At 54.1% G+C, this 18655-nt stretch overlaps 1 protein-coding gene across 1 annotated transcript; it reads left to right on the forward strand.

Moving 5' to 3' along the window:
• Positions 1–16204: 16204 nt before the first annotated feature.
• si:dkeyp-92c9.2 (uncharacterized protein LOC571482 homolog) lies at positions 16205–17981 on the forward strand. Its single transcript, XM_062487099.1, has 2 exons — positions 16205–16276; positions 16764–17981. Exon 2 carries the CDS (start codon positions 16959–16961, stop codon positions 17958–17960), a length of 1002 nt encoding a protein of 333 aa, XP_062343083.1. The 5' UTR covers positions 16205–16276; positions 16764–16958; the 3' UTR covers positions 17961–17981.
• The last annotated feature ends 674 nt before the right edge of the window (positions 17982–18655 follow it).

The raw sequence follows: 18655 nt of genomic DNA on the forward strand, positions 1-18655 counted from the left end.
AATAACCAAGAAATATATACAGTACCTGTGTATTTCAGGTAAAGGAACAGGATAAAACAGACGAGACAGTGAAAGGCATGTGACAGATGGAGAGACATCCATATCATGTAAGAGGATTTGACTGTCTCTCTGCCTGTGAGTGATGTTACATGCTGAAATATATCCATGTGTTGAAGACAATCATCTGACTCATTTGACAGTATGAATACCAGCCTGATGCAGAGTTAAGTCCATTAAGCTCACCTGTCAGAAGTGATAAACAATTACTGTTGCCATCCTCTGTGTTGTCCTTGTTTGTTTTCTGGATACCAGATAGAGGAGCCTCGATAACAGCAGATCCTGTACAGTCCCCTGATATTCATTTCATCAACCCGCATTTGAGATGTTGTTTTTGTATGGTTGTGTACTTCTACGGTGAGGTCACATGTATACACTGAGATCCTAATCTGGTGGCATTGATGCTTGCTGAAAATCCTATTACACAAGATAACTCAATATGGACGTTTGTTATTTTAGTGTGTGCCGGCAGGTCATTGAAAACATCTTTATCCTGATCATCTGTGTGTGATGCAGGAGTCAGTGTGCTGAGCTCTGTGGGGACACACCTTTTAGAGGCACGGTTGAGCATGAGATATTTTAGGAAGAAATGTGTCTGTTGTCTGCTGGTCTCATTTTGGAGAGAAATAAAATTACCACAACTAAGAGACAGGTCAACGCTAACCGCTAACGGAGCAAAAACAATGTTTAACAAACTTTTAATTTCTTTAATTTATATATGAGGTGAGATTAGTGTCAGAACTAGTCCATATAAATAGAGATACAGTATGTAACTGTCCAACCAAACACCTCACTGACAGCATGTACGAGCCACAGTCCTCGAAAGAGAAAGTATTTCCAGATCAGCCAGTGGTCGTGCGGTCTCCACCAACACCAAGGTCACACAGCGCTCCACCAGACCTGCAGGAAGGCTTCCACTCCCTCGCCTCTCTAATCCCTCCGCCTGCAGCACACAGCCCTGCCTGACAGGAACACGCCTCAAACACGCCTCAAACACGCCTAACTGCTCCATTACCCACACATCTGTCAAATGACGGCCTGACAGCTGCTGGATGTTTGGAGCCACTAGCGGGTTGAGGAGAAGTGACTGACTGACTCAGTTTCTCCGTGTCCTCAAGCACTGGGTCTGAGTGACGGAGGTGGTTAACTGCTTAATGACACAGTTGAGACGATATAAATCAACTGAGGCGCTCAGATCCTTGGATGTTTTGGTCTGTGTATCCACAGGAGGTCTGGAGAGAGGGGGGGACGAGAGGGGAGGCGTGGGGAGGGGGCAGTTGAGGCGTGAGAGGCTACACCTGGAAGTACTTCTCACAGGTCAAAGGTCAATGCTATTGAACCTGTATGACAACACCCACACATAAACAAACACACAGACACACCAATTAGTGTAACATGAGAAAGCTCTGTTTTCTCCCTCTTTCAAAGCCTTTTCCTCCCTTTGAATCACAAATACCTTCATTTACTGAGGAGCAGCACGGCATTGTGGATGGGATCCAAAACTAAGTGCTTCCTCTGACAGAGCCAACTGGATCCAAACTATTTCGGTTTAAAAAAATAAAATAAAATAGTTGAGTGACTACAAATACATAACAATTAAACAATTACCTTTCAATTACCGGCCAACTTTTTTTGGTTTGTGTTCGTTTTAAGAAACCGAATTTCCAAACGCAATAGGAAACATTAACGTGGTTCAATATTAAGTTGCTCATCTCTGTCACTTACTGGAAGGTGTCACAGTGGCAGGAGAAGAGCTGGCCTGTGGTCTGGGTGTGCTGGGGAGGAGAAGTGACAGGCTGACCTCTGACCCCAGGAAGGTGTAAACAGACCCTGGTAGCCAGCTAGGACTAAACATGCAGACTGTCTGATGAACAGAGAGGAAGATGACTCTCCCCAGGCCAGCCCAGCCTCTCCCCAGCCCAGCCTCTCCCCAGGCCAGACTCTCCCCAGCCCAGCCCAGCCTCTCCCCAGCCCAGCCCAGACTCTCCCCAGCCCAGCCTCTCCCCAGCCCAGCCTCTCCCCAGCCCAGCCTCTCCCCAGCCCAGCCCAGCCTCTCCCCAGGGCAGCCCAGCCTCTCCCCAGGGCAGCCCAGCCTCTCCCCAGCCCGGCCTCTCCCCAGCCTGGCCTCTCCCCAGCCCAGCCTCTCCCCAGCCCAGCCTCTCCCCAGCCCAGCCTCTCCCCAGCCCAGCCTCTCCCCAGCCCAGCCTCTCCCCAGGCCAGCCTCTCCCCAGGCCAGCCTCTCCCCAGCCCAGACTCTCCCCAGCCCAGCCTCTCCCCAGGGCAGCCCAGCCTCTCCCCAGGGCAGCCCAGCCTCTCCCCAGGGCAGCCCAGCCTCTCCCCAGCCCGGCCTCTCCCCAGCCCAGCCTCTCCCCAGGCCAGCCTCTCCCCAGGCCAGCCTCTCCCCAGGCCAGCCTCTCCCCAGCCCAGCCTCTCCCCAGGCCAGCCTCTCCCCAGGCCAGCCTCTCCCCAGCCCCAGCCTCTCCCCAGGCCAGCCTCTCCCCAGCCCCAGCCTCTCCCCAGGCCAGCCTCTCCCCAGCCCAGCCTCTCCCCAGCCCGGCCTCTCCCCAGCCCAGCCTCTCCCCAGGCCAGCCTCTCGCCAGGCCAGCCTCTCCCCAGGCCAGCCTCTCCCCAGGCCAGCCTCTCCCCAGGCCAGCCTCTCCCCAGCCCAGCCTCTCCCCAGGCCAGCCTCTCCCCAGCCCAGCCTCTCCCCAGGCCAGCCTCTCCCCAGCCCAGCCTCTCCCCAGGCCAGCCTCTCCCCAGGCCAGCCTCTCCCCAGCCCCAGCCTCTCCCCAGGCCAGCCTCTCCCCAGCCCCAGCCTCTCCCCAGGCCAGCCTCTCCCCAGGCCAGCCTCTCCCCAGCCCAGCCTCTCCCCAGGCCAGCCTCTCCCCAGCCCAGCCTCTCCCCAGGCCAGCCTCTCCCCAGGCCAGCCTCTCCCCAGCCCCAGCCTCTCCCCAGCCCCAGCCTCTCCCCAGGCCAGCCTCTCCCCAGCCCCATTCTCTCCCCAGGCCAGCCTCTCCCCAGGCCAGCCTCTCCCCAGGCCAGCCTCTCCCCAGCCCAGCCTCTCCCCAGGCCAGCCTCTCCCCAGCCCAGCCTCTCCCCAGCCCAGCCTCTCCCCAGGCCAGCCTCTCCCCAGCCCAGCCTCTCCCCAGGCCAGCCTCTCCCCAGGCCAGCCTCTCCCCAGGTCTCTGTCTTATTTAGTCTCTCCTGCAATCACAGCTCACAACATCCCGGGGGAGCGCTCTCTTCGTGTCACAGCTTATCAAGGAATTCCAGACATTTTCTGCAGTGTGTGTGTGTGTGTGTGTGTGCATGTGCATGCGTGCAGGTGTGCGTGCGTGTAAATGTTTGCGTACTCTGACCTGAGCACCGACATGAAAAGAACTTGTGGATTCACCTTGTTGAGATCTCCAACACTAGAATCCCCCAAGCCCTAACAAGGGAACAGCTTCCTGTTTTGTTCTTGTTCTGTATGAAGGACCCACTCCCCTCTCACAACATTCTCTCTCTCAAAAATATGGAAAACTTGAGGAGGAAACCTGAAAACTTCCATCGGTGAGTCATTTTCCATCTCAGGCTTTCTGTTGTGACAGATCCAATTAACAAGCTTTGTACCTTTAATCTCAACTCACAAAGAGTCACTTCTGAACTGGAAAACTGCTCCATAAACCAGTTATGGGGCTCTAGTTGTGTTCCTTGTGAGGGGGATTTACGACACTTCACTCGAGTAATGTGTCTTGTTAATCCCACGATGTGCAATCAGTTAGTAACTGACACACAGTGGAAGTTTTTCTTGTGATCTCCAGTGCTGCTTCTGCATCATCCTCTCCATGCAGAACACTGAGGAGAGGGAAGGAGTCTTTACCAGCACAAGTGATCAACTGAATCTTCCTGTAGGCTTCCATACAGTAGACAGACAGACAAGGGTTGGGGGGGGGGGTTAGTGGGCAGAGGGGCAACAAGCAGGAGGTGGAGGGCTCTTTTATTAGAACACTTGATTGTTCTCCATGTCAAAACAAAGTGTGTTCAGCCCACTGTGGAGTGGCACTGTAATAACAAACAATCCTTATGTTCTGCCATCGCTGTGTACACAATGTGAATAACTGGGGTGTGAAAGGTTGCATGTGTCTGCTGGGGTGTGAAAGGTTGCATGGGTCTGCTGGGGTGTGAAAGGTTGCATTTGTCTGCTGGGGTGTGAAAGGTTGCATGGGTCTGCCAGCGCAACACGAGACGGCAACAACAGGAACCCAGCGGCGGCGGCTGCAGGGGCGGCGGCTGCAGGGAGGCGGCTGCAGGGAGGCGGCTGCAGGGGCGGCGGCTGCAGGGAGGCGGCTGCAGGGAGGCGGCTGCAGGGGCGGCGGCTGCAGGGAGGCGGCTGCAGGGAGGCGGCTGCAGGGAGGCGGCTGCAGGGAGGCGGCTGCAGGGGCGGCGGCTGCAGGGAGGCGGCTGCAGGGAGGCGGCTGCAGGGAGGCGGCTGCAGGGCGGCTGCAGGGAGGCGGCTGCAGGGAGGCGGCTGCAGGGAGGCGGCTGCAGGGCGGCTGCAGGGAGGCGGCTGCAGGGAGGCGGCTGCAGGGCGGCTGCAGGGAGGCGGCTGCAGGGAGGCGGCTGCAGGGGCGGCGGCTGCAGGGAGGCGGCTGCAGGGAGGCGGCTGCAGGGAGGCGGCTGCAGGGAGGCGGCTGCAGGGAGGCGGCTGCAGAGCTCTAGATAAGAGGAGCGCTGAAGGAGAACAGGGACTCTGCCTGCTCACACGGACACACAGTCATAAAACACAGACATGAAAGGAATCAAAATATACTGATCATGACAATAAATGCAGTTGAATGCCAGGGCCAGTTAGATAAGTCTCCCTGTGATGGATGGTCGGAGGATGAAGACGCAGAGTGCTGTTTGTTAGGAGGTTAAGGAGCAGGGGCAGATCAGCTCTGTCCGCACACTAACACTTGTCTGTCTGGACACCAGGAGGTCCAACCAAGACAGTCTGTGAGACCAGTTGAACTGTCTCAGGGAGGATTTTCGTGCGAGTAATTACAAGAGCGGGTTAATCCCTGTCTGCAGTGTGCTGGGGGCCCGGGTTAGTAAAATACTTTACATGTTCCGTCAGTTCCTCACATCTCCTTTGCTCACACACACACACACAAACACACACTGACACACACACACACACACTCTTGGTGTTTTACCAACATAGCGTGCGGACTGCTGGTCTCTACTGCTTCTTAAGGCATGACATCACGGTGTTGAACATGCTGTCTGCTGTTGCAGCCTGGCCTGCATCAGCACACTCACACCAAACGGCATTCCACACATGCCCCCATGATCAGCAAGAGCAGTTAAAAGATCATAACATGTTGGAGGGAGTTTAGATGGGGGTGCAGACCTGACGACATGAGGCTCACAGGGATTAGGCTTCGCCTGTGAGAGGAGGAGGGGGAGGAGAGGGAGGAGGTGGAGGAGGTGGAGGAGGTAGAGGAGGTGGAGGAGGTGGAGGAGGTAGAGGAGAGTTGCTACAGAGATCAGGACTGCGGCATGTGGTTGTCTTGGTTTACAATACAAGAACGATGATTTTGAATACAAGACCTGAATGTAACAGTTGTAACAGTTTGAATACAAGTCTTCAGATATGAGAGCGTTCATACCTGCTTCAAGGTAACATAATTAGACTTTAACTCTTGAGAAACAAGGCATGTTCAGACTGTGGTGACGCTGAACACAGCGCAGGAATGCCAAACTTCTCCTTGTGTTCCAGACAGTCCTCAGTCTCCACCATGCCTAGCGGGGGACAAGGCCCAGGGGGTCCACAGATAACATCTCCTTTCTTCAGGTTTGAAGGACGGGACGTTTCTGCACTGATGACGCAACAAACGCGCTGGGAGGGAGAGTGTCGCTCTGGTAACCAAGACGACAGGAAACTCCTGACCACAAACAGACCATCCCGTCACGATCAGCAGATCGTTGCCACCTCAGTTAGGATGTTAGTTCTGACCGTCACATAGGGGCCGGATGTCTAAACCATCTTGCAGGGAGAAGACCCGTGCAGTGGCACCGCCAAAGGGGGTTCAGAGGGGGGGGGGCATGGACACCCTGATACAATCACTGCCCAAATTATTACTCATGTTTACTGTACCGGTATTAGTCTATGCACATAAGATAATTAGCAACATACATTTTTTCATGAGAAACCAAAGTATATCAGTCTGCAATTCCTCAACTCTCATATTGATATTGTTTTCAACTAGCCTACTGTATATACTACAACAGTGTGCCTACCCCCACCCCAGCCCCCTATGACAGATGTGTAGGGGTGCCACTGGCCCTGTGTTCCCCCTGCAGCCCGGCCCGGATGCGTCCGCGGGGCCACAGGAAATACCGTAGTCTTCTGAGGCGTGCAAAGCTCCTGCCATGACAAGATGCGGGAGATGATGCACAGTTACACAGAGACGTTTACAGTCACGAACACCCTGATGAGCCCAGAGCTGTTCCTCCTCTCAGCTCCAAAGAACCCTGCTGCTACGCCGGGGCAGCAGAGCAGGTCAGCACAGTGGGAACCTTCCAGAACTGATGCATGGGACCTGGAGGTGATGCAAGGCAGCACAGACCAGCCACAGTCCTGACCTGCACACCCTGCAGACCTCCCTCATCCAGACCTCCCTCATCCAGACCTCCCTCATCCAGACCTCCACTCATCCAGACCTCCCTCATCCAGACCTCCCTCATCCAGACCTCCACTCATCCAGACCTCCCTCATCCAGACCTCCCTCATCCAGACCTCCACTCATCCAGACCTCCCTCATCCAGACCTCCCTCATCCAGACCTCCCTCATCCAGACCTCCACTCATCCAGACCTCCCTCATCCAGACCTCCCTCATCCAGACCTCCCTCATCCAGACCTCCACTCATCCAGACCTCCCTCATCCAGACCTCCCTCATCCAGACCTCCACTCATCCAGACCTCCCTCATCCAGACCTCCCTCATCCAGACCTCCACTCATCCAGACCTCCCTCATCCAGACCTCCCTCATCCAGACCTCAACTCATCCAGACCTCCCTCATCCAGACCTCCCTCATCCAGACCTCCCTCATCCAGACCTCCACTCATCCAGACCTCCCTCATCCAGACCTCCACTCATCCAGACCTCCCTCATCCAGACCTCCCTCATCCAGACCTCCACTCATCCAGACCTCCCTCATCCAGACCTCCACTCATCCAGACCTCCCTCATCCAGACCTCCCTCATCCAGACCTCCACTCATCCAGACCTCCCTCATCCAGACCTCCCTCATCCAGACCTCCACTCATCCAGACCTCCCTCATCCAGACCTCCCTCATCCAGACCTCCCTCATCCAGACCTCCACTCATCCAGACCTCCCTCATCCAGACCTCCCTCATCCAGACCTCCCTCATCCAGACCTCCACTCATCCAGACCTCCCTCATCCAGACCTCCCTCATCCAGACCTCCACTCATCCAGACCTCCCTCATCCAGACCTCCCTCATCCAGACCTCCACTCATCCAGACCTCCCTCATCCAGACCTCCCTCATCCAGACCTCCACTCATCCAGACCTCCCTCATCCAGACCTCCCTCATCCAGACCTCCCTCATCCAGACCTCCCTCATCCAGACCTCCACTCATCCAGACCTCCCTCATCCAGACCTCCCTCATCCAGACCTCCCTCATCCAGACCTCCACTCATCCAGACCTCCCTCATCCAGACCTCCCTCATCCAGACCTCCACTCATCCAGACCTCCCTCATCCAGACCTCCCTCATCCAGACCTCCACTCATCCAGACCTCCCTCATCCAGACCTCCCTCATCCAGACCTCCACTCATCCAGACCTCCCTCATCCAGGCCTCCCTCATCCAGACCTCCCTCATCCAGACCTCCCTCATCCAGACCTCCCTCATCCAGACCTCCACTCATCCAGACCTCCCTCATACGTCTCCCCTCCGGACCTGTGGCTGGTGACATCCCTGCTCTGCTTACAGGGGGAGTTATGTAAGAGTCTGCAGCTACATAGTGTACACATGGTTAGCTGGATATTAGATGGTAGTGCAATGACAACAATAAAAACATGCCTGACTGTGAACACGGCTCAGCAGTTCTTCTGAGTTGGTTAGGGTTAGGGTTATGGAGCTGGTCTCTGGAGTCAGACGCAGTACAGCCAGTCCTCCTCTACTGAGGGAATTCTTCAGTCATGTGGTGTCATGATGTCACCATGGTTTCATTTTGCAGCACACCTGGGAGGAACAAGAGGGTTCATCTAGTAGATGCTTTCATCCAAAGAGACTTAAAGGGAGGGATTTGAACCTGTGAGCCCTTGATCTGCATTCAAACGCTCCACCACTGAGCTCCACCCCTCACACACTGAGCTACACCCCTCACACACTGAGCTATACCCCTCAAACACTGAGCTATACCCCTCACACACTGAGCTATACCCCTCAAACACTGAGCTATACCCCTCAAACACTGAGCTATACCCCTCACACACTGAGCTATACCCCTCAAACACTGAGCTATACCCCTCACACACTGAGCTATACCCCTCACACACTGAGATACACCCCTCACACACTGAGCTACACCCCTCACACACTGAGATACCCCCCTCACACACTGAGCCCCACCCCTCACACACTGAGATATACCCCTCACACACTGAGCTACACCCCTCACACACTGAGCTATACCCCTCACACACTGAGATATACCCCTCACACACTGAGCTACACCCCTCACACACTGAGCTATACCCCTCACACACTGAGCTATACCCCTCACACACTGAGCTACACCCCTCACACACTGAGCTATACCCCTCACACACTGAGCTACACCCCTCACACACTGAGCTATACCCCTCACACACTGAGCTATACCCCTCACACACTGAGATATACCCCTCACACACTGAGCTATGAGCTCATCTCGTCTTCAAGCAGCCTGCGGTCTGGAGAACTGAAGCCCAGCGTGCTGATGTGGGGCTTCTGTGTCTGCAGATGAAGTTCTCACACAACACTGTCTGTGTCTCTCTATCTAGAACCTCCAGAACACTGAGAATATTCAGAACATTCAGAACATTTAGAACACCGAGAACATTCAGAACACTTAGAACACAACCAATCAGAGCCCAGTGGACTGATGCGGGAGCGCAGAGTTTTCCCGTCACCAAGGCAACGCAGGAAGGCTGATTGCGGCGCTCGAGCAGGAAATAGCCGCAAGGACAACAGGAAGTGCCCTGGCTCCGCTGCCGAAGGGCGAAGAATTCCAGGAAGTTATTGTACGTTGTGGAATGGCCTGAGGAATGCAAGATGTCTGCCGCTTTCCAGGACCCGCCACATGTCGGGGACGACAGGCGTTTGAAGATAATGTGCCCTTTTCTGATGCCTACGTGGCGTTGTGCCGGCCAGGACCTGTTTGTGGTCACCAGCTCTCCCTGTTCTCCTCCTGACAGCCAGGAATGTCTGGAACCAGACGCACGGCTGCATAGTTCTGGTAACATCATGGTCTCCAAGGCAGAAAAGGCAGCGCTGAGACCTCCAGAACAGCAAACACAGGAACATGACTGGACACTTCTCACTCCCAGAGCTACAACAGAGATACTGTCAGACTCTCAGACTCTCAGACGTGGATGAGGATGTATTAAACACCGTCACCATGACAGCATGTCTTCTCACCCTGGACTCATCAGGGGTCGTCAGGGTCACAGAGAGTGGGGAAGAGTGGGGAAGCCAGCAGCTCCAGGCAGTGTTGGTGGAGCTCAGTGTTAATCCTCCATCTCCTCCTCCAGGTCTTGCACTTATCCTTTTCCTCCTGAGAGATCATGTATCCTGTTGGCCGCGGTCCTCCCCCACACAAGCTTTCATCCCCAGGGAGCAACACCTGCCTAACTGGCCGGCTCCCTCTCCCCCGGGTCGATGCCAGGGATTGGAGGAGGTCTGGGGGCCAGGGGGCAGGGGGGCGGGGGGCAGGGGGGCGGGGGGCTGAAGGTGACAGTCCCTCTCCAAGACTCGTGGATGGAGCTGCCTGCCTGGGGGTCAGAGGACACAGGGGTCAGGGCTCACAGGGGTCAGGGGTCACAGGGGTCAGGGTTTAATACCAGGGGCTGTGTTCCCAAAACAAACGCAGTATTCAGATTCTCTGTTCCAACGGCACTGGAACACTACTCTCATCCCCCCGGATCTCCTCTCATCCCCCCAGATCTCCTCTCATCCCCCCGGATCTCCTCTCATCCCCCCAGATCTCCTCTCATCCCCCCAGATCTCCTCTCATCCCCCCAGATCTCCTCTCATCCCCCCAGATCTCCTCTCATCCCCCCAGATCTCCTCTCATCCCCCCAGATCTCCTCTCATCCCCCCAGATCTCCTCTCATCCCCCCAGATCTCCTCTCATCCCCCCAGATCTCCTCTCATCCCCCCAGATCTCCTCTCATCCCCCCAGATCTCCTCTCATCCCCCCAGATCTCCTCTCATCCCCCCAGATCTCCTCTCATCCCCCCAGATCTCCTCACACCCCCCCCCCCTCAGCCCAGCATGGGCTGAGGGGGGGGGAGACCATGCTGGGCTGAGGGGGGGGGAGACCATGCTGGTCTGAGGGGGGGGGGGGGGCGACCATGCTGGTCTGAGGGGGGGGGAGACCATGCTGGTCTGAGGGGGGGGGGAGACCATGCTGGTCTGAGGGGGGGGGAGACCATGCTGGTCTGAGGGGGGGGGGAGACCATGCTGGGCTGAGGGGGGGGGGGGCGACCATGCTGGTCTGAGGGGGGGGGGAGACCATGCTGGGCTGAGGGGGGGGGGGGGGGGGGCCATGCTGGGCTGAGGGGGGGGGGGGGGGGGGGCCATGCTGGGCTGAGGGGGGGGGGGGGGGGGCCATGCTGGGCTGAGGGGGGGGGGGGGGGGGCCATGCTGGGCTGAGGGGGGGGGGACCATGCTGGGATAAGATGTTTACGCTGTGCTGACAGATGTGTTGGGCCTGTAGGATTGTGGTGTCTGTTTGTGTACCTTAGAGGGAGATAATAGCATGTTCGCTTGCTCTGGTGATGTGTTTCTCAAAGGTGAGGTTAACAGCTTTCACCTCTACATCCTCTGCGTGCCTCCACGGTCAGGGTTAAAGACAGACTGACAGGAAGACACAAACTTTGGATTTATGTGTAAAGAAGTAAATAAAACTATTTTAAGTATTTAGTGCAGCAAATAATGTATATTATCCTTGCAAACACACTGTAGAAGTATTTCTAAACTAATTAACACTAATTTCCTATTATTTCTAAAACCAATTTTCCATTAAATAAGAGGACAATACTTTGACTAACAGCTATTAAAAGATGTTCAACAAACCTGTGTCTCACTATGACTAATAATGAATTATCTGCAAGCTTGGGCCATTGTTGCACTCTGAGCTGATGAGTTATTCTGGCTGACCCGTGGTTTTTCTGAACACTTCTTCCTCACAGACACAACACACGGCCATTCAGCACCCTGTGTGTTCGCTGCCCCCTGCTGGACACACCCTGCCCTCTGCTGGACACACCCTGCCCTCTGCTGGACACACTCTGCCCTCTGCTGGACACACCCTGCCCTGTGCTGGACACACCCTGCCCTCTGCTGGACACACCCTGCCCCCTGCTGGACACACCCTGGCTCATGACTGCAGTCGACCCCGTCATGTGATCGATTAATCCATGCATGATTTGACCATTTCATGCATGTGATTTAAAAAGAAAACCCTCAGTTTGGCTCTGATTGTAGTTTGATACAATTATCATGAAAGAATGAGACACAAATATATACATATATTTCCACCAATGAAACAAGTAAACTATGAGGTTTGAAGCTGTTCATCAAACACTCATAGTTTACTTGTTGCTCATGTTGACCACTAGAGAGCAGCATTACCACACACTGTTTCAGGGGGCCACATCTCTTCATGTCTCTCTCTAGGGCTACAAAAATCACTCAGAAAACTACGGTGGCCCACAGGTGCACAACACAACGACATTAACAAAAACGAAACATTTATAAAAACACTACATTTCAAAAAACAATCAACTACTTATAACACCACAACATTTAGTGACACAACAGCCTTGGTGAACACCACCACAACATCAGCCGAGAACACAGCAGCATTAAAATGCTAATGTTGTTGTGTTTTCAACTTTTGTTTGCTTTGCTAATGTTGTTGTGTTGTGTACCCGTGGGCCACCGTAGAAAACACCTGATATGCTCCTAATTTATTTGTGGTGATAATGGTTCAAATATGAACATTCACATTTTTGTATATAAAGATAGAGAGAAATAGAGAGACAGACAGAGAGAGAGATACACAGAGAGAAAGAGAGAGACAGACAGAGAGAAAGAGAGAGAGAGATACAGAGAGAGAGATACACAGAGAGAAAGAGAGAGAGAGATACAGAGAGAGTAAGGCTCTGCTGCCTGCCAGGTCTACTGTAGCTTCAGGAGATTAGAGGCAAACATCCGCCCCAACAGATGAGCCAGCTGTCTGACTGTCTGTCTGTCTGACTGTCTGACTGTCTGTCTGTCTGACTGTCTGACTGTCTGACTGTCTGACTGTCTGACTGTCTCATTGATTAAAGCTGACCTTTCACCAGCCTAGCTCTCCCCCTGCCTGTATTCTCTATCCTCTCTCTCTGTGTCTCTCTCTGTGTCTCTCTCTCTATCCTCTTTCTCTGTCTCTCTATCTCTCTATCCTCTCTCTCTGTCTCTCTATCTCTCTGTCTCTCTATCTCTCTATCCTCTCTCTCTGTCTCTCTCTCTCTCTGTCTCTGTGCCTCTCTCGTCCCTTCAGTCTCCCCCCTCACAGACTGTAGTGCAACATGACGACCTGCTGTTGCATATTTTTAGCATCAAACACAGGAACAGCTACTTTCTAGAAACACAGAAACTTCTCACCGTTCTCTCCGCAGCTTGAGCCCAGATCTTCCTCTGCTTGGACGCAGGATCCCGCAGGCCGTCACAGACACCATGGAACAAACAGCAGCTTAGAGACAGTTAAAAAGATTTAGACACTGCACCATCTCTCCTCCTCGGACACAAATGACAGCAGTGAGCACAGACACACAATAAAACCTGAACACAATAGACAATAAATTGTCTGAAGGATGGCAGCATCAGGAAGGCAGGGAGGCAGGGAGGGCAGGGTGGGCAGGGGAGGGCAGGGAGGGCAGGGGAGGTGAGGGCAGGGAGGGCAGGGGAGGGCAGGGGAGGTGAGGGCAGGGAGGGCAGGGGAGGGCAGGGGAGGTGAGGGCAGGGAGGGCAGGGGAGGGCAGGGTGGGCAGGGGAGGGGAGGTGAGGGCAGGGTGGGCAGGGGAGGTGAGGTGAGGTGAGGGCAGGGCAGGGAGGGCAGGGGAGGTGAGGGCAGGGTGGGCAGGGGAGGTGAGGTGAGGGCAGGGAGGGCAGGGCAGGGAGGGCAGGGGAGGTGAGGGCAGGGTGGGCAGGGGAGGGCAGGGTGGGCAGGGGAGTTGAGGGCAGGGAAGGCAGGGTGGGCAGGGGAGGTGAGGTGAGGGCAGGGGAGGTGAGGGCAGGGTGGGCAGGGGAGGGCAGAGTGGGCAGGGGGAGGGCAGAGTGGGCAGGGGAGGGCACCTGGAGGATGGCAGCATCAGGAGGGCAGGGTACAGGCCTCCTCCTCCTCGGAGCGATGGTGGGGATGGTGGTGCAGGCAGCAGGGCCCAACAAGAGCTGCTTTCATGGCTGTCAGAGTGTGGGGCAGCTGTGAGGGACAGGAGGACTGCCCTCCAGCTGTCCATGGGAGGGGGAGGGGGGGGAGGGAGGAGGGAGGGGGGAGGGGGATGAAGAGGGATGTGAGGGAGGGAGGAGGGAAGAGGGAGGGGAGGAAAGAGGGGAGGAGGGAGGAGTGAGGGGAGGGAGAAGGAGGGTGTTGGTGAATGAGGAGATCTCCCCTATACAGCTGCAGACCAATCAGCTTTCTCTCTCTGTGTGTGATAAACTGGACAGAAACCATAACAAAGACGGCTCTGTGGTCAACAGGAGATTTGAGGTTTTTCTGCTCTAATGTTGTTAGTCTGCATCTGTGAGCCTGTGCAGGAAGTTCCTGGTGCTGACTACACATTTTCACTCAAGTTAAAATAAAGAACATTTAGACATTTACTTGAGCAAAAAGTAGCCATTACTGCTAGCTGTTGGACCTCACATATCAATACAAAAATGTACATACAGAAACGTTTTTTTTTACTTTTTTCCCAAACAAATTCTGAACTTTTTTCAAAACTTTATTTTCTTCCAACCTTTCCAACCTTTTTTCACACAGTGAAAGTAGAAGAGGAGAGAGGAGAATAGAAAAGCCTTAAACAGAGTAAAGCAGAGCAGAGTAAAACAGTAGAGTATAGAGTCCTCAACAAGTACTCATCAATGATGCAATTATTTCTTTTTATATATATATACTTTAACTTTAAAAAAAGAAAAATCGATTCTGTTTTTCCCAAATATTCCTTCAACCTTTAGGAACCATTAAAACACGTTTTTTTTTTTAAACAAAAATAAATAAATAATAATAATCAAAGAGTTTTCACATGCTGACAGGTGTACTCAACACATTGTTCCCTAGGAAGCCAGGAACGTAAGCCAGGAACCCAGGCTAACCACCGGTTACAGCTCGTGGGCATGACTGGGCAGCTTTGAGAAGCAGGCAGCAGTGGCTCCGCCGCGGCCCGCTGGGTGAGGAGGTCTGGATGCAGCCCGCTGGGTGAGGAGGTCTGGATGCAGCCCGCTGGGTGAGGAGGTCTGGATGCAGCCCGCTGGGTGAGGAGGTCTGGATGCAGCCCGCTGGGTGAGGAGGTCTGGATGATGCCCGCTGGGTGAGGAGGTCTGGATGCAGCCCGCTGGGTGAGGAGGTCTGGATGATGCCCGCTGGGTGAGGAGGTCTGGATGCAGCCCGCTGGGTGAGGAGGTCTGGATGCAGCCCGCTGGGTGAGGAGGTCTGGATGATGCCCGCTGGGTGAGGAGGTCTGGATGCAGCCCGCTGGGTGAGGAGGTCTGGATGCAGCCCGCTGGGTGAGGAGGTCTGGATGATGCCCGCTGGGTGAGGAGGTCTGGATGCAGCCAGCTGGGTGAGGAGGTCTGGATGATGCTTGAATCTTGCGGTAGCACAGAGTGTAGACAATCTAACGCCTTGGCCTGATTGATAAGAAGGCATTAAGGACTGCTGTAAAACACCACTAACTGCACCCACAGGAACATCACCGCCCTGGTCTTCTGCTGTCTGTCAGCAGAGCTACAGATAGCTGTGTTAATGGTCTGTGATGACCAGCATGTCTCCACCAATCACAACTAATGTACAGTGTGGCAAATACTGATGATATTAGACTAGACGTGATCCTGAGCATGTTTGGGAGTTGGACTACTTTAAAAAATAGGTGAGTGTCCTCCATCTACCCTAGCTAAATGATTAAAGAAAAAATGAAAACGGGCTTAGTCCTATATCTCTTGAGTAATATTCAGACTTAATCGTTGCAGTGACCGACATTAAATGCGCGTCGGCCAGCCCAGCGCGCGCTCTAGGAGGAGTCTATCCACTGAATAGTTGATGATCCGCCTAGAGCTGCCCGGTGCGGCGCGCGCTCTAAATCAGTGTGAAGGCAGGCTGATACGGAGACTGTTGTTTTGTCCCGTGTCCTGAACGAGTGAAACCGACTTGATCGTTCGCACGGACAACAGACGGATAACTGCTGCTTGAGCGTCAACATGATGGAATCATACCGCGTTCAAGTTGTATTACTTGGATTTGAAGATGGGATGGAATGTAACGTCAGGGGGATGTAACAGTGGAAGTTTGCGACGTCCTGTTTTTTTTTGATGAAATGAATGAATCTTTTCAGCACAGACACTCAGAACGGACACTTTTAATTTAGACTTCTTCAGAATGTTTCACACCTGCACCATACCAGCCGAGAATAACGGTTATTACAGGCGCAGCAGTTCTGGTATTTAGGGCAAATAAGTAGACTACTTACACGCTGAGAAGAGTATCAATATTGAACTGTAAGTTGACCTATATTTTAAAAGAGTTTTGTAACGTAGTGGTGGTCCAAACCTTCTTGATGTTACATCAACACAGTAAGTTCCCTATATGTTCATCCACAAACTAATTCCAGTCCCGTTTGTCAACAGCCGATCTGTCGGCGCGGACTGCGACAGTGAGAGAATGGACATCGACCTGGTTCAGTCTCTTCTATGATTACCAGGTGAGCACCTCTTTGTACCAAAAAAAAGATACGGTTAATTGCGTTTGATGATAGACATCACTAGTTTTAGAATGTTTCAGCAAATGGGCGTCTGTATTGTGAAGCGCACAGACTTTCTGTTCATGAACAGGACTGTGACATGAGAATAAGATCAAATGAGTCTATTCATCGAGCTGCTGATTTTCTGTCAGTCACGCGGCAGTGATGTAGGCTACAGTAGCATGTGTGTGTTAGTCTGGTGGTCAGGTGGTCAGCCTGGGATGCACGGATGCTAACTGGGTCATTCCAGAGACTACATGAGAAGAGATCGTCCCTGCAGACTTACTTAACCCAGAAAGCTACTCTGATATCTGGGGCAGAGTGGACAAACACAGCAAGCCTAGGTGAAGGGGAAATAGCAAATGTGCTTATTTCAGATGCCATATCACAGTTTGTGCAACTATTTGCTTTCTATAACCCTAAAAACAGTTGTTCTTCCCTGTTCCAGACATACTTGCGTCATGAGCATGGAGGTTTGTGAGTCATCTTGAAGACGTCCTGTGTCTCTGCTCCCTGCATGTCAGACCTGCTTCTCTCCATGGCACCTGGACTGTAACCCCTCCCTCAGGAGAGAGCCCCGCCTCCTTCTCCCTTCTGTCCACAACCAGACGTTCCCCTGACCCCTGACCCCTGACCCGTCGCTATGGGCACCGTGCTGTCCCTATCCCCTGGCGCCAGGAAGCCTGGCTACTATGACAACCATTCAGGGTCACTCAGCCACTACCCCAGCCTCAGCGGCCGGCCTCTCAGCGTGCAGAGGGAGGGCGGCCTCAAGCGAGGCCAGGCCATCTTCCTCCCGGCCCTCACCTGGAAGAGGCTGGTGGCCTCCACCAAGAAGCGCAGCAGCTCCAGGAAGGGCTGTCCTGCAGGGGAGCTGTCCGGCCCTTTGAACAACAACATCAGCCTCTACCAGAAGGACCCTGTGCTGCACCGCAACCGCGACAACGTCAAGAAGTCCCTGTCCTGTGCCAATCTGTCCAGCTATGGGGGCCCCGGGGGGCCGGGGCCGGGGCTGGGGCCGGGGCTGGGGCCGGGGCTGGGGCTGGGGCTGGGGCTGGGCCACCACTATGGCTATGGGAGGCCCCAGCAGATCTCTTCAGTCAAGAAGGTTCCCCAGGGAACACTGCCGTCGTCTCCCAAGCGCGTCATTGTGCAGGCCTCCACCAGTGAGCTGCTCCGCTGCCTGGGAAGGTTCCTGTGTGGACGCTGTTACCGGCTGAAGCACCTCTCCCCGGCCGAGCCGGTGCTGTGGCTGCGGGCGGTGGACCGCTCCCTGCTGCTGCAGGGCTGGCAGGACCAGGCCTTCGTCACGCCCGCCAACGTGGTGTTTGTCTACATGCTGTGCAGGGAGGTGGTGGATGGAGAGCTGGTGGCGTCAGAGCATGAGCTGCAGGCCACACTGCTCACATGCCTGTACCTGTCCTACTCTTACATGGGCAACGAGATCTCCTACCCCCTCAAGCCTTTCCTGGTGGAGGCGGGGAAGGACGCCTTCTGGGACCGCTGTCTGGCCATCATCGAAGCCACAAGCTCCAAGATGCTGCGCATCAACGCTGACCCTCACTTCTTCACTCTGGTGTTCGCTGAGCTGAAGAGCGAAGGAGGGGGCAGCCCTCAGGATTACAGCAGAGTGCTGGACCGATGAGGGGGGGGGTCGGCTACACACACACACAGGGATGAGGGGGGGGGTGCCCCAGCTGTCCTGCTGTAACTGCATCAGTCCTCCACCCTCACCCTCTCCACTCTTCAGCCTGTCTGTCTGATGAACTCTGCTGAGGTGTTTGTGGACAGCAGTTCACCAGTCATCCCTGTACAGAAGACCAAATGACAAGATTCATGATTATCATTTTGTTTGCTGGCATTTCAACCATCTTATCTTGTCAGGTTGTTGGTTCGATTCACCGGACCTGCCAAATGACGTTGTGTCCTTGGGCAAGGCACTTCACCCTACTTGCCTCAGGGAGAATGTCCATGTACTTACTGTAAGTCGCTCTGGATAAGAGCGTCTGCTAAATGACTAAATGTAAATGTAAATGTTAATGCAACACTGTTTAAAGTCTAGACATCCTCTTCAAGTTAAGAAGACACACCAGGATCTTCAGGTCTGGTTCCACTCCAGACTCCTGTGTCAGGTCTGGGGAAGGGCTGGACTGTTAGTAACAGACAAAAACATCCAGGTCGTTGGATCTAGTTTTATGCTTTGTCATCACCACAGCAAAACAAATGGACTGTTTTTCCAGAGCCTTTTGACAACAGAGGACGTTCTGTTGACCTGCAGAGCAGCTGTCCGATACGGCTCTGAACTCACCCTCCCCAGCAGCCTGTCTGCGGTCACCCTCC

The sequence above is a fragment of the Osmerus eperlanus genome, chromosome 20, assembly GCF_963692335.1.
Source record: "Osmerus eperlanus chromosome 20, fOsmEpe2.1, whole genome shotgun sequence".
Lineage (NCBI taxonomy): Eukaryota > Metazoa > Chordata > Actinopteri > Osmeriformes > Osmeridae > Osmerus > Osmerus eperlanus.